The sequence below is a fragment of the Hyposmocoma kahamanoa genome, unplaced genomic scaffold (genome assembly GCF_003589595.1).
Source record: "Hyposmocoma kahamanoa isolate Upper Pololo Valley unplaced genomic scaffold, ASM358959v1 63, whole genome shotgun sequence".
NCBI classification, from domain to species: domain Eukaryota; kingdom Metazoa; phylum Arthropoda; class Insecta; order Lepidoptera; family Cosmopterigidae; genus Hyposmocoma; species Hyposmocoma kahamanoa.
In genome coordinates, this window is record NW_020653851.1 from 13,268,582 (window position 1) to 13,281,780 (window position 13,199).

The window sequence follows — 13,199 nt, forward strand, 5'->3', positions numbered from 1 at the left end:
TATGTACGTTGAAGTAATATTTAACGAAGTTTGCAAATTATATTTATGAATTTGTAAATCACGTAAAACTATTAGCGGCTTTTTAACCGACTTCAAAAAAGGAGGATGTTTTCAATTCGACTGTATTTTTTGTGTGCGTATGTCACGCGATTAATCCGATATTTGTGAAATGATTTGGATGATTCTTTTTTTTATTGGAAAGGAGATACCTCAGTAGCGATCCCATTCAAATTCGAAGAAAATATTCCAACTCTAAGAGTGACAAATTGGGTGATGAACCTGGTTTATTTGGTTTTACCCATTTTCCGTTAACCAATTTTAATAAAACTTGGCTAACAGATGTAATTCCACAAAATTTTGAAGTATTTTGATGACTTTTTAAAAATAAAATTGTTATAATAATTTTTTTCAATTTACTTACACACAGTATACGATTTATTGAACAATTGTAACTCACACAAAAGAAGTAATAATACAGTTTCCGAATTTCACATCGTAACAATCTTTCCTATTACGAACCAAGTGTGTTGTAGTTAAAAAAATTAATAACTGTGCATTAAATAACCACGGCATACGTAATTAATCAATTACTAATTTACAAAATGTTCACTGACCATTTCACGATGGCGGTATAATATCCGAGAGCAATGCACGCTTTATGGAGATTCTAGAAATTACTGAGAAAAGAAACGTGCTTCCACGAAACGTACATACTTCGACAGCATAAATCTCATTAAATATATTTTGTAGTTTAAAAAATATTGCGTACACATAGCGTACACAGGGATTTAAATTTAAGACGTATTTGGGGCAATTATAGTATGCCTGCTATGTTACTATGATCTGATTATAATTTATTATACCTGTATTAATTATTTTGATCAATAATTAGGACATGGAATGACTTTTCTCTCACATCTTATAATAGGTATCTAGATCGTGTCAGACGTCCATATACAGTATGTTTATTTTGTTCATTAGAGACAAGGAAAAGTCTTCGATGTTTTAGAGACGTCTAAACAAGAGCATTTGCCCTACTTTTAGTGAAACGAAATCTATTTCCACGCAATGGCCATAATAAGATACGCATAAAATGAAGTGTGAAACGTGTGATACGGCTATAATCACGCTGTTAGTATTGACTTGAACGCTTGACACTGAATTCTACATAATCGACCAAGTGCGTCTTTAACTTTCACCTCTCTCTTACAGTTGTTTAACGAGAGAGAAGGACAAAACACCGGCAGTTTTCCTTTCTCGTCAGCTAATACGTCAGTGAGCATTTCTCCGGGTGCGAGTTGTGGTCATATCAAAGCAGTGTTGCGCATACGCCGGTGTCGTCTGTATTTTTAGGGCCAGTGATTTCTATAAATCGTTCGTTACCGTTCGCACGTTAGAACGTCCTGTTTGTTGTTTCAGTGATCTTATTATTTTTTCTGGCAATTGAGAACTTTATTTAAGGTGAGTGATTGTGTTACGTTATTGATCATTGTTAGCCGGTTTCAATATAAAAGTTTAAAGATTTTGGGGCCGTTTAATTATTTTTCATAAATAATAATAAAATTATTTGTATATTATTATTTGATACCTAATGAAAATGTATAATCTATCAACTTTACGTCTACGATAGTAATGAACTAAAGAAAATGCAAAAATGAAAATTCATATTGTGCACTAAGCGAAATTGCGCGAACGAGGTTCCAAGAATTAGTTTCTAAGAAAAGATTTTAACGCGCGTGTGTTTGTGATAAAAATGAACCAGTTTGACAACCATAAGAATTTAAATTAAATATTTATTAAATAATTTTTACTTATTATTTATAGCTCTTCCTGCTAGGACTTGGACGTATAAATGAGTTGATGAATGAATGATGAATTTATATGTCACATAATGTGTTGGTATATTAACAACTTATTAGAAAACAATTCGAGCATCAAAAATCAATACAAATTGAAATTTGAAGTTCATCACTTTTATATGCTTTTCATATTCATTTTTCATTTCATTTTCATTTAACTTATTTATTTATTAAAATATTGCGTAATTCTCCATATATTGATATTACAAGGTTTCCTTAGTACGGACCTACATACTTCTAGTTTTTTTTATATATCCTAGAGAATAAATATTTATCTGTCTTTTCAGGCAGGGATAGAGTCTTCAAAATGAAGCTCTCCCTGGTTTTTGAGTTGCTGCTAATATTCGTGCTGTTAGCATTCGCTGCCTCTAAGACTATTCGTAAGTATTTTTTTTTCATCAAGTAAGTTGTATTTGTAAGTTTTGTGGTGTTTAGAATGATTTAGGGTTCAGAAATTTGTTTACGTAGTTTTTAAAAGCACAAAAGTAAAGAAATTTGGAAGTATTTTTTTATTAAAGAAATAATGTTTTAGAATGAATATGTCAACGAATTTACGTCCGGTGGTCTTTACGTAATTATTATAATGAATAAAGTAGAACATATTAAAGATTATTTTTACGTACTGGATTCTTACAACGGTATTTCAACAGCAAATATCACCGAGTTAAGATATGTTACGTTTTCACAAGTTTTCACAATCGCACGTCTCATCAAAGGAGTAGAACCCATACCCACATCATTGATGCTTGTCATACTTCTTCTTATTGTACTGATGGCATTTTAGTAGCAGTAAAACTCCTTGTGAAAGAGTTCGTCCTAGGAAGTACTGCCACCTTACCTATTTCTGCCGCCAAGCAGTAATATAGGCATTACTGTGTTCCGGTTTGGGAGGGTAGGGGTGCTGCTGCTAGTGAAATTACAAATACATGGGACTTATCAACTTATGTCGCAAGGTGATGAGCGCAGTGGCAATGCCCCTATGACCGTTGCGATTTAATGTTTCGAGTGGCACTGCAACTGATATAGATAGGCGTTACCACCAGACGTACGACTAGTTCGTTCCGTTACTTGGTATTATAAAAAAAATGCACTGTAATCCTTGCGTGATGAAAGGATGTGACAATTGGCGTAAAGTACTCATCTGCGAATACCCAGTATTACCCAGAGTGCGCTAGATGTACTGGAAAGGAATAGGACGTGGTGCGGGGAGAGTATTAATCACTGATCACGCGAGCTTAATATCCCTACTTTCCTCGAACCTGCAAGATGTAGAGTGGACTCCATCCTGAAGTATTTCCTATGATATGGGGCTTTTCATGAGGCGAGTAAACAAGGTGTCCAAAGTATAATAACGCATTGGCATCACCAGAGGAGTGAGAGAGGAGTGAATAAGAAGTGGCTAGTCTGTACGCTTGCCTTCTACTTTATATTTAAAAAAAGAATAAGGTAATCGCTAAGTAAATAATAACTGAAACCTTAAAATCACGCAAATTGAGCACATGACCGCCCGTTTAGTTTCTAACTATCTATTCTGTATCTATCTGACAAAGCGAAAATTTAGTAGCAGTAGAGCTCCTTGTGAAAGAGTTCGTCCAGGGAAGTACTGCCACCTTACCGATTTCTGCCGCCAAGCAGTAATGTAAGCATTACAGAATTACTGGTTTTCAAGGGTAAAAGTGCTGGTGAAATTACAGGCACATGGGATTTGTTAAGTTATGTCTTAGGGTGACGGGCCAAGTGGCAGTACAAGTCATATCTTTGTGATTTAAAGCTCTGAGTGAGTGAGCACTGTAACTGTTATGGACAGGCGTGTAGCTTACCATCAGGCGCACGACTTGTTCGTCCCGTTACTTGATTTTTTTAAAAGTTTTAGTTTTCTTTGGCATCTTAAATTAAACAAGTCAAATAATGCTAATGTGACTGATATACCTTATTTACGTGAAAGTGGACACATAAACATCACAATTTATTATATTATGACACATAAATACAACATGAACTCCTTGGAAAATCAGTAAATAATTTTATGTCTCAGGGTGACAAAATTATTTTAATCTCTGAGTGGCACTGTAACTGTTATGGTTAGGCGTTGAATTTGTTCGTCCCGTCACTTTATATCATAAAATAATAATAATAAATAATAATATTTTATATAAATACATTGTATTAATTAAATTTTTATTGAATTGATATTCAATTATTTTTTGTGAAATTACTCCACTAGTTTGTTATAATTATTAATACAAAGATCGAACACTCAGAAAAACACTCAGAAAAATTCCTTCGATCCGGTCGGATTCGAACCGACGTCTTCTTGTATACCGTGCTAGACGCTATAAATCTGCAATAGATTTCTCATAGATGGCGCTACGACTAAAAAGTAATTGAAAGACTAAGTACAAAGACACGACGCAAGCACATAGAAGAATTCGTGAGGTCCGTTGGTTCGTTCCGTGGCTTAGTTGGTATAGCGTCTGGGACGGTATGCAAGAAGACGTCGGTTCGAATCCGACCGGATCGAAGGAATTTTTTCTGAGTGTTCGATCTTTGTATTAATAATTAAATACATTGTAGTTCCTGTGCAATGAAACATACAACAGATTTTTCTCTATGATATCATCTGCTTAAAGGTAAAACCGCATAAGTGACATTTTCCACAAAGAATCTCCAAATTATGTACCAGTTGTAAGAAATTCACGATCTTTCTGCAGATAAAACTCTTATTAAGTTTATAGCTTTTTTGTTATTGAGAATTACCATATCTATATAAATTAAAGGCTTTTTGTCGAAAATGTCACTTATGTGGTTTTACCATTAAACAGAAGATACGTTAATTAATGAACTTTGATAGTAATCTTAAATTTCATATGAAACTAATGATATTCTATTCCTTATATTTCAACAAGAAAACATTTTTGGTTAATGTAAAAACGACAGTAAAAAACGGAGCTGTAGAATTCGTGTCATCCATTGGCAAAAACATTAATATGATTGATGTAAATCGCATACATAATAAGTTGTTACTGCTCATGCGCACATAACTACATAATCATGAATCTAAATAGTATATTATTACAATTAATTAACGATTACATTATCATAACATTGTTTTGCTGTAAATGAATGTAGATTTTAATACAGACGGGAATGATATAACAGAATATATTTTAAACTTAACAAGGTACTCGTAATGTGATGAACAGTAAAAAAATAGATTAATGACCCGCTAAAAGCTCTCACCAACCAAGTTTTTTTTTTGTTGTAAATAAATATATATTTTATAACTCTAGGACTAAAATAAGAAAATATCTTTTAAACTGAAGAAGCAAACATTATCAACAGAAACAAAAGTTAAACGACTCCTTTAAAGTTCTCAGTGATCAAGGCACAACAGTAATAGTTTTCTACGTGGCAAATTAAAACAGATTTTATTAACTAGAGAAACAACATGACAAAATTATTTTAAATTTAAAAAGGTAAAATTATTAACTGTAAAAACAAGAAACAATTCGCTGAAAACTCTCCATGACCAAGTCATAATAGTATCAATTGTTTTTTTGTTATAGATTTTTATCACTATAGGAACAAATTGGCAGATATCTTTTAAACTTAACAAGGTAACATTATTATCAGAAAAATATCTGCATGGCTCGTTTAAAGCTCTCAGTAATTAAGCTACAATAATAACAACGTAAAACAATTTTTTTTTAATAACAATTATCTGATATTTTTAACTCATATTCATCTCGTTGTTGACAATTTCAGACTGTTGTAATAATAATCATATGTAGTTTTAAATGAAGCGTGAAAGTGTTATATTATTATAATTCTTAAAAAAACATGAAGAAAACCGAAAATGATTAAACAACAACGGCACATTGGCCGCATAATTTATCTATTTACATTTTAAAATTAAAATAGCTCTTGTGAAGTCAAGCGATAAATGTAATTTTACGATAATTGTGCAATGAACACGAATTCACAAATAGTATTCTACTGTGAAGCTTATTTTTTTAACCTATAAAATGTTTTGAATTTAGTAGATTGCGTGTGAATATTGTTTACAATAAAAAAACTCAGATCGACATTTAAGTCTACATACAGTCTACACATAGAGCCACAAAGAGCCACGGAGCGAGTCTTTTTTTTAATAAAATGTAAGTGCACATTTGACCTCCATCTCACCTGATGGAAAGTGGCTAAATAATGTCTATTCACTCTCCAAACTATAACCCTCTGTCCAAGTCATAACGTTTAGGGAACAAGTCTGCAGGCAGGGAATTCTACTCTATAGCCGTTCGCTATATAAATGTGGAAGCGTAACGTTTCGTGCGAATCTATGGAATATTCACAACATAGGGGTGAAACCCAAGTCTACGTCATGTTCGGCACCTTACTTACGGATCGCGTTTCTAATTCTTAATTCCGAAGATGAACTAAGGTTTAGGACCTAGGAGATCGGAGAACGAATTTAAAACGGAACTGGGCAGGACATTGCGAGACGTGATGGAGATAGACGGAGTAAGGTGACAACCGAATGGTGGCCAAGAAATGGTTATAGAAACGTGAGACGTTCTGAAGCGAGATGGGTGGACGACATTGTCACCACCGACTAGCGCAGTATCGTGGTGGATGGCATAAACTACAGGAAACCTATAACCAGTAGCGGGTGAAGTCGCGCTGTGGATGATGATGACAGTCTATAATTGTGTGTGGACTAGTGTAGACTTAGCTTAGTCTCTAACTCTTCACTGTAGTAGTTTTGATATGCTGTTGTTTTACGCTATTCCACTTTCTAGTTTTCAGCCTATCCCGACTTCTGCAGTCGATAAATTTCTTTTAAAATACGTTTGGGTGTTCAACTCACCTATATTCTGTTCATCATTGGCGTCTTATTTTGGTTGTTTTAAAAATTGTAAGCTTGTTATAGTGTGTACTGTGAGTTGTTGTAAAGCGTATAATCAATCATTTTCTAATGCGTGTGTTTATGACCAAATATTAACAAAATATCAATTCAGTCAATAAAAGCATTAGAGCTCCTTGTAAAAGAGTTCGTCCAGGAAAGTACCACTACCTTACCTATTTCGGTTGCCAAGCAGTGATGTGAGTATTACTGCCTTGCGGTTTTGAATTGTAAGAGTGCAGGTGAAATTATAGGCGCATACTTATCCTTGTTACCTGAGGTGATACTTGTCACCTCATGGCTCAGGGTGACAGCTGCAAGGCCAGTGCTCCTCAGATTTTTGCGAATTCCAACCCTGAGTGACACTGCAATTGTTATGGACAGGCGTATCATTTGCCACCAGACGCACGACTTGTTCGTCCCAGTTATTGGTGTCATAAAAAACAATGGTAAATAACAATTTCAATCAAGTGCAGTTTCACATAAATTTTCGTAATCATGTATTAGAATTGGTCTCTGTAAGAACCTATATATAATATCTTACCAGGATCGAAATAATATTTATTTGACGCCATTAAGATTAGGCTTATATCACAAGAAACTTTCTAAGCTTACTAGTAACACAGAATAACACGAATTTTCAGAACTTTAAAGAGCAACTTCAAATACACAGTTCTCTTTTTATATTTATACATATTCTGAACAAAGAGCGGAGCTGCATTTTAGACTAATTCACGATAACAACCTGCACAAGGCCAGCATGTTGTACGAATTTCATTTCTTAAAGAAAGCCTGTGCGCAGCTGTAGAATGTATGAACGCAGATATAATTGAAAAAAAAGTACCTAACGAATAATTAATCCAATGCTTCAATTATAATAACAAACGGTCTTGTAAATGGAATGTATCCTCTACATTATATAAATTGTAGTCAATATTTGTTTAAAGGTAACAAGAAGAACAACAAAAAAAACCTAACGAATAGACATGATGTATCTTCGGAGCAAGTGATACCTCTAGAAGACAGCAGCATCAATAGATATTGCAAGTGTTCCGAAGCGTTTTGCAACTGCTGTAGAGATTTCGCTTTGCCGCTAGTCAAATTGGATGGACCAGGTAAAAACACTTTGAAATTGTTTAATTACATAGGAAATGAAACTATTTTTTCGGATTTAAATCGCGTATACTTGTTTTTTGGCAAACAACTCGAGATTGTTCATAAAAACTGTATAGTTTCTTTTTCTTAGATCTCTAGAATATATGTATTAAATTGTAATCTGCCCTACGGTTGACAGTCAACCGTAACCATGGGACCTAGGAACCTAAGAACTTGTTTAATAACAGTTATCTAACTTAGAAATAATTTTAAGCAAAATGTAGAAAATATTAAAAATTATAGTAAAGCACATGGTATAGTTATAGTACAATCAGTATAATGACAATGATAAATTTTAGTCTATCTAGATAGATTACAATTTAATACACATATTCTAGAGATCTAAGAAAAAGAAACTATACAGTTTTTACGAACAATCTAGCAGAAAGCGTCTAGCAGTGCATGGACCAATAAAAGAGTTTGATGTCATCATAAATATAGACTTGCATTGAAAATTTCTTAACGTGCAGAAAGTTATTATTATGTTCGTGTCTAATAATTTAGCTTGCATTATCATGTTTCAAATAAAATAATATTATGAATTACATTTCAACAGAAAATAAATTTATTTTAAAAAATATTTCAGGATGTGCAACGTTAATGTATTTGAATGGTGACAAAATGGCGGTGTCCTTGAGCTTCGGAAGAAAAGTTATAACAAATAAGACTCTTTCAAGTGAGTATGATTGGTTTTTATTTTATAAAATTTAAAATAATGTTGTAAATGCTAGCGGACAATTTATCAATTATCTGTTAAACAGGTCGCAAGCCAAGTCCGGTGTGCATGCCTCTACCAGGTGGTATATCGAAGTTTTGTGGAAGAGTGTACAATATCGCCCGTTCTGGTGAAGAGTTCAGAGCGTGTCTTGGATTGGAGCTTCAATCGAGGAAAACCATTGAAGCAGCTGTGAGAGTATCATGCTTCAAGTTTGGCCCTAGAGGAGTCTCTTCAGAACCGGCTGATCCATTGCCTTTAGTACCACAAAATGAGAAAGGCAGTGACGACGATGACGATGATGACGACGACGATGATGATGATGACGATTTCGACCTCGCAGATAACGACGATGATAGTAAGTAGCATTTTAGCAAGAATACAAAAATATTCTATGCTGAAATTAATGATAATTATAAAGGAACTATTATGACTATTGTAACTTTCAGGTGACTTCACTGGCATTAATGATGTAGACGGTGGAGACTATACAGGGTTTAGTCTCCTAGGTGAAGATTTATTAGGAGACTTATTTGGCGAAACATCAAATAAGAAAAAATCGAATAAAAATAAGAAAAAGCAGGCGCCAACCCTATCGACTACTACTACGACTACTAAACGACCTAGACCTAACAGACGTCCTACGCGCAAGCCAAGTTCAAGAGCTACGACAGTAAGACCCATTAGAACAACGACAGTAAAAGTTCGTCCGGCCGCAGGAAATAAGCGAACCACTCGCAAACCGTCAAGGAGACCTAATCGCCCTAATAGAAGACCGACTATTACTACAGCAGTAACAGAAAATTCTATTCCATCATCCATTTCCACGTCGACAATGACTACACCATCATCTACAGTACTGTCCTCTGCCAACACGCCTATGCCAACGACAATTAGTCCACAACCGACCGCAAATGATGAAAAATTTGAGCCAGTAGTTATAGTAACTCAAAGACCACATTTCACAATGTCAACTCCCACAGAAAAACCAGACACAAACTTTGAAGACCCTGGTATAGAAATGTCATTAGCTCATATAACTGGTCAATTATCTGCTATGCCTGAGACTTCAATTATATCCGAAGCAGCTAAGGATACTGTCATGATGTCTACAATGCACGATCAAGGGCATACTGCTTATGAAAAAATTGAAACTATCACTCCTAAAGGCACTACGGTCTCATTCCCTACATCTTCAGAGCAAAGAGTTAACGGAGATATGATTCAGGTTGTTCAAAATCTTGACTCCACTTCAGAAGAAACGATAACAGACTCAAAAAAAGAAGAAGAAAAAATGACAGCTGAAGAAACAAGAACTACTCATTTTCAAGACAACTCTTATGTACCTATGATTCCACTTAGACAAAACAGGAACAGTGACTTTAGTCTGGAGGATTTAGATATTTTGGGGCTCGATAAAATTGGTGAAACAGTTGGTGATCAACTTGGATTGTTTGGACGAAACAAAAGACAACATAAACATAAAGACACAAAAGTCCACGGAGAAAATGATGAAATCGATAATTATGATGTTCTTGGATTAGAAACTATTGGAGAAACTGTAGGAGATCAATTAGGTCTTTTAGGAAGAAACAAGAGACAAAAAAAACATAAGGACACAAGATTTAAAGGAAGCCAAAAAGAGTACGATTACGATATGCTTGGTCTTGATACTGTTGGCGAATCTCTTGGACTTGAGAGATCTGAAAAAAACAATAAAAATAGGAGAAGACAGAATAAGATGATGCAAGGAGAATGGTCCAAAGCATGACAGAAGAGTCACATTAGTTATAAGTAGGCATAGAAATTATTTATATCTCAATATTAATTTATTTATTGACTGTGTAAATAGTGAAATTATATTAGTGTTTGTATGTTTGGCCTGAGTATTAATAAAGACGTACATAGAACGTTTCGAAACTGTGCTATTTTTTATCCTTAAATAAAATTTAAAAAAACAATAATTATTTTCTTAGGTAGGCAGAAAAGATGAAACTACAGTTCCCTACAAGTCTATTTCGCCTTCTGCACTCTCTTCAGTCTATTAAAAACAAAATGTGATAAACGACCATATTAACTATTTTTATTAATGTAATCTTCAGTTCAATGACAAATTCAGTTCAATGACACAACTACATAATTATTTAGATATTTATAGGTAGGCCATACAATATATTTTTACGACAAAATATTATCTCTACTGATTATCATCGGTAAAATTATCAAATCATTGTAGATAGTTGAATGGCTGCATAAACCAACAAAAGTCAATGGAATGAATAAATCAACAAGAACCGTTTCGTAGCTCATAAGCTCGGGTCTAAGCTTCATAGTTTAGTAGTCAAGAATATATTCATTAAATTTTTTTATAGATAACAGGCGTAAAGTTCGATATATTTTTTTATTATTTATCCAAAAAACTAAAATAAAATAAATCCGTTTTAACATTTTTTGTGGATTCAGTTTTTAAGTTAGTAGGAAATTAACAGTTTTTCAGTTTCGAAGAAAATAAGGAAACTAGTAAACATCCAATAATACTTTTGAATCCTTAGATGTATCAGACAATCATATGTTTGTAATTGGAACCACATTTTAATTTACTATTAAGGTACTTATTCGTTGTAATAAGTTGTATTTATAATCAAATGTCACGTAAAAATTGATCAAGTCAAGTCTTATGTGGATATGGCCCCGTCATTTTAAGTTGATGTAAACATTATAAGGGTTATGACATACCTGCCAATTCAGAACACGCTTCCAATGCCGAAAGGAGAAATTTATAAAATCGTTTAAACTCAACTTTCTCCTGTACTGTCTTTAAAATTTATAACTTGTCGCAACATCCAGTGACCATGCAATCACATGACTCATAGGAACCCAGTCGGTGGACAACACTTAAATACTTGACGCTACTGATAGAGCCTGCAATTGCAACTACAAAGTCAAACCACGCTCATCAAGACGTTTTCATTACTATTTTCCTTGGCAGAAAATGAACACTTCCCTTAAATTTTGCTTGCTAATAATTTTAGTATATAGTGGTACACAAACCAGTGCGAGAAGAAGTATGAAGTAATATTAAAAAATGTAACCAACCTATTTAGAGTACATTGCTTAACCTTTATTTGTCATAATTACAGCTGACCTACTAACAAAAGAGGATAGACCATACGATGTAATCAACATAAAAGTGCCTCAGTATGTCTGGAAGCAAGCATTAAAACCTACCCCAGTGCTTAAGTCACCAGTAACTATTGTTTTACCGGTGCATGTGTCTGAAGAAAATCAGGTAGATGATGAATACCTAGACGAAGAAGAAGTAGTAAGTACGACAGCCTCCGAAGATGAAATTTGCGATGTGAATACCACACCTACACCAGTATTAGCCAATGATACTGTAGTTAATGACACCCCAAGCAGTGAAGCTCCGGTGAGCGACCCTCCAGCACAACAACCGGTAGCCGGGCAAGTGTTTCGGTTTCCATGTTCGTGTAGGGACGGAGAGTGTGGATGTTGTACAGGGGCATTTTTAGACCGATACAGAATGAGAACTTGTGGAAATATGACTTTTGTCCCAGAAGACTTTGTTTTCGATGTCAGATTATCTGTAAATAATAAGACGGTAGTACGACAAAGAGTTTCAGGTGGGTGTTGTTTATGTTTTTGATTTCAGTTTGATTTTTCCTTTTTAATTTCAATTATAATTTACGTTTTACTGGAGATTTCATCTTACATTGTAGCTAGTGACCCTCCGCCAATATGTTTTAATCCGAGACGAGCACCATTTGTTCAAGTTTGTGCTGAAATTTCAAATATTCGTGTGCGGAATAGAAACGCTTACGCTTGTTTAGACATCAACGCGGACATTGGAGGTTTCCCTATTTATTCTGCTTCCTTTAGATGTTTTGGGTAAGAAATTAATACTTCTTTGTGAAGTTTCTTCTTCTATTATCTTTTAACTTTATGTATTTCCTTACAGCTTCGGTGTGTCTGGAATTCAGTCAGGATTAAAGCCTAAACCAGTTTCAGCAGGACCTACTCCTATTAACATTTACGGAAATAGTAACAATGATGATGGTGATCGTGGAAGTTTTCTTCAAAACGCTGCAGGGGCACTCTTCGGAGGAGGTGACGGAGGTGGAATTTTTGGTGGCGAAGGTGGATTTTTCGGTGGCGGTGGTGGAGGATCCGACGATGATGACGATGGAGGACCACTAGATGGTATCGGCGATGCTATCGGGGATTTTTTTGATGGACGTAGTGTAAAAGTTTAAACACTTATAGCGTGCCATAAACGTGTACAATATATTGTGAATAACAATAAAACCTTGTTAAGTTATTTATGTATTGTAATTAAGAGACGCGTACTGATTATTTGTTAATAAATGTACTAAATTATAAAGAAAATTTAGGTGTATACTTTTTCTTAGAGTCGATTTTTGTTAGTAGCTTCTGTGTAAAAGCGAAAGCGAAAGTGGCGCCTTATTGTGAGTGAAAACAATGTTTCTTGCCCCTTCTTAGTGAATGTTCAGACTATGTAAACTCTGGGTTAGTCAATACCATTATG

General features: G+C 34.4%; 2 protein-coding genes across 3 annotated transcripts; both read left to right on the forward strand.

Moving 5' to 3' along the window:
• The first annotated feature begins 1,307 nt into the window (after positions 1 to 1,307).
• Positions 1,308 to 10,449, forward strand: LOC113230085 (transcriptional regulator ADR1). Of its 2 annotated transcripts, XM_026463839.1 has the most exons (7): positions 1,308 to 1,461; positions 2,147 to 2,239; positions 7,710 to 7,877; positions 8,504 to 8,593; positions 8,679 to 8,990; positions 9,082 to 9,825; positions 9,883 to 10,448. In XM_026463839.1, exons 2-7 carry the CDS (start codon positions 2,167 to 2,169, stop codon positions 10,401 to 10,403), a joined length of 1,908 nt encoding a protein of 635 aa, XP_026319624.1. In that variant the 5' UTR covers positions 1,308 to 1,461; positions 2,147 to 2,166; the 3' UTR covers positions 10,404 to 10,448. The 2 variants fall into 2 exon arrangements, with proteins under 2 accessions (XP_026319624.1, XP_026319623.1); XM_026463838.1 differs by having other exon boundaries at positions 9,082 to 10,449.
• An 876-nt stretch (positions 10,450 to 11,325) lies between these two features.
• Positions 11,326 to 12,983, forward strand: LOC113230473. The gene is made up of 4 exons (XM_026464416.1): positions 11,326 to 11,697; positions 11,773 to 12,276; positions 12,373 to 12,541; positions 12,612 to 12,983. Exons 1-4 carry the CDS (start codon positions 11,625 to 11,627, stop codon positions 12,904 to 12,906), a joined length of 1,041 nt encoding a protein of 346 aa, XP_026320201.1. The 5' UTR covers positions 11,326 to 11,624; the 3' UTR covers positions 12,907 to 12,983.
• The last annotated feature ends 216 nt before the right edge of the window (positions 12,984 to 13,199 follow it).

Bases quoted from the DNA above. Each gene is read 5' to 3' on its own strand.
- LOC113230085 (XM_026463838.1), top strand. From the start codon at position 2,167: ATGAAGCTCTCCCTGGTTTTTGAGTTGCTGCTAATATTCGTGCTGTTA. The intron at 7,878-8,503 runs GTAAAAACACTT...AAAATATTTCAG, and splicing joins AGTCAAATTGGATGGACCAG to GATGTGCAACGTTAATGTAT. The intron at 8,594-8,678 runs GTGAGTATGATT...TCTGTTAAACAG, and splicing joins AACAAATAAGACTCTTTCAA to GTCGCAAGCCAAGTCCGGTG.
- LOC113230473 (XM_026464416.1), top strand. From the start codon at position 11,625: ATGAACACTTCCCTTAAATTTTGCTTGCTAATAATTTTAGTATATAGT. The intron at 12,277-12,372 runs GTGGGTGTTGTT...CTTACATTGTAG, and splicing joins AGTACGACAAAGAGTTTCAG to CTAGTGACCCTCCGCCAATA. The intron at 12,542-12,611 runs GTAAGAAATTAA...ATTTCCTTACAG, and splicing joins GCTTCCTTTAGATGTTTTGG to CTTCGGTGTGTCTGGAATTC.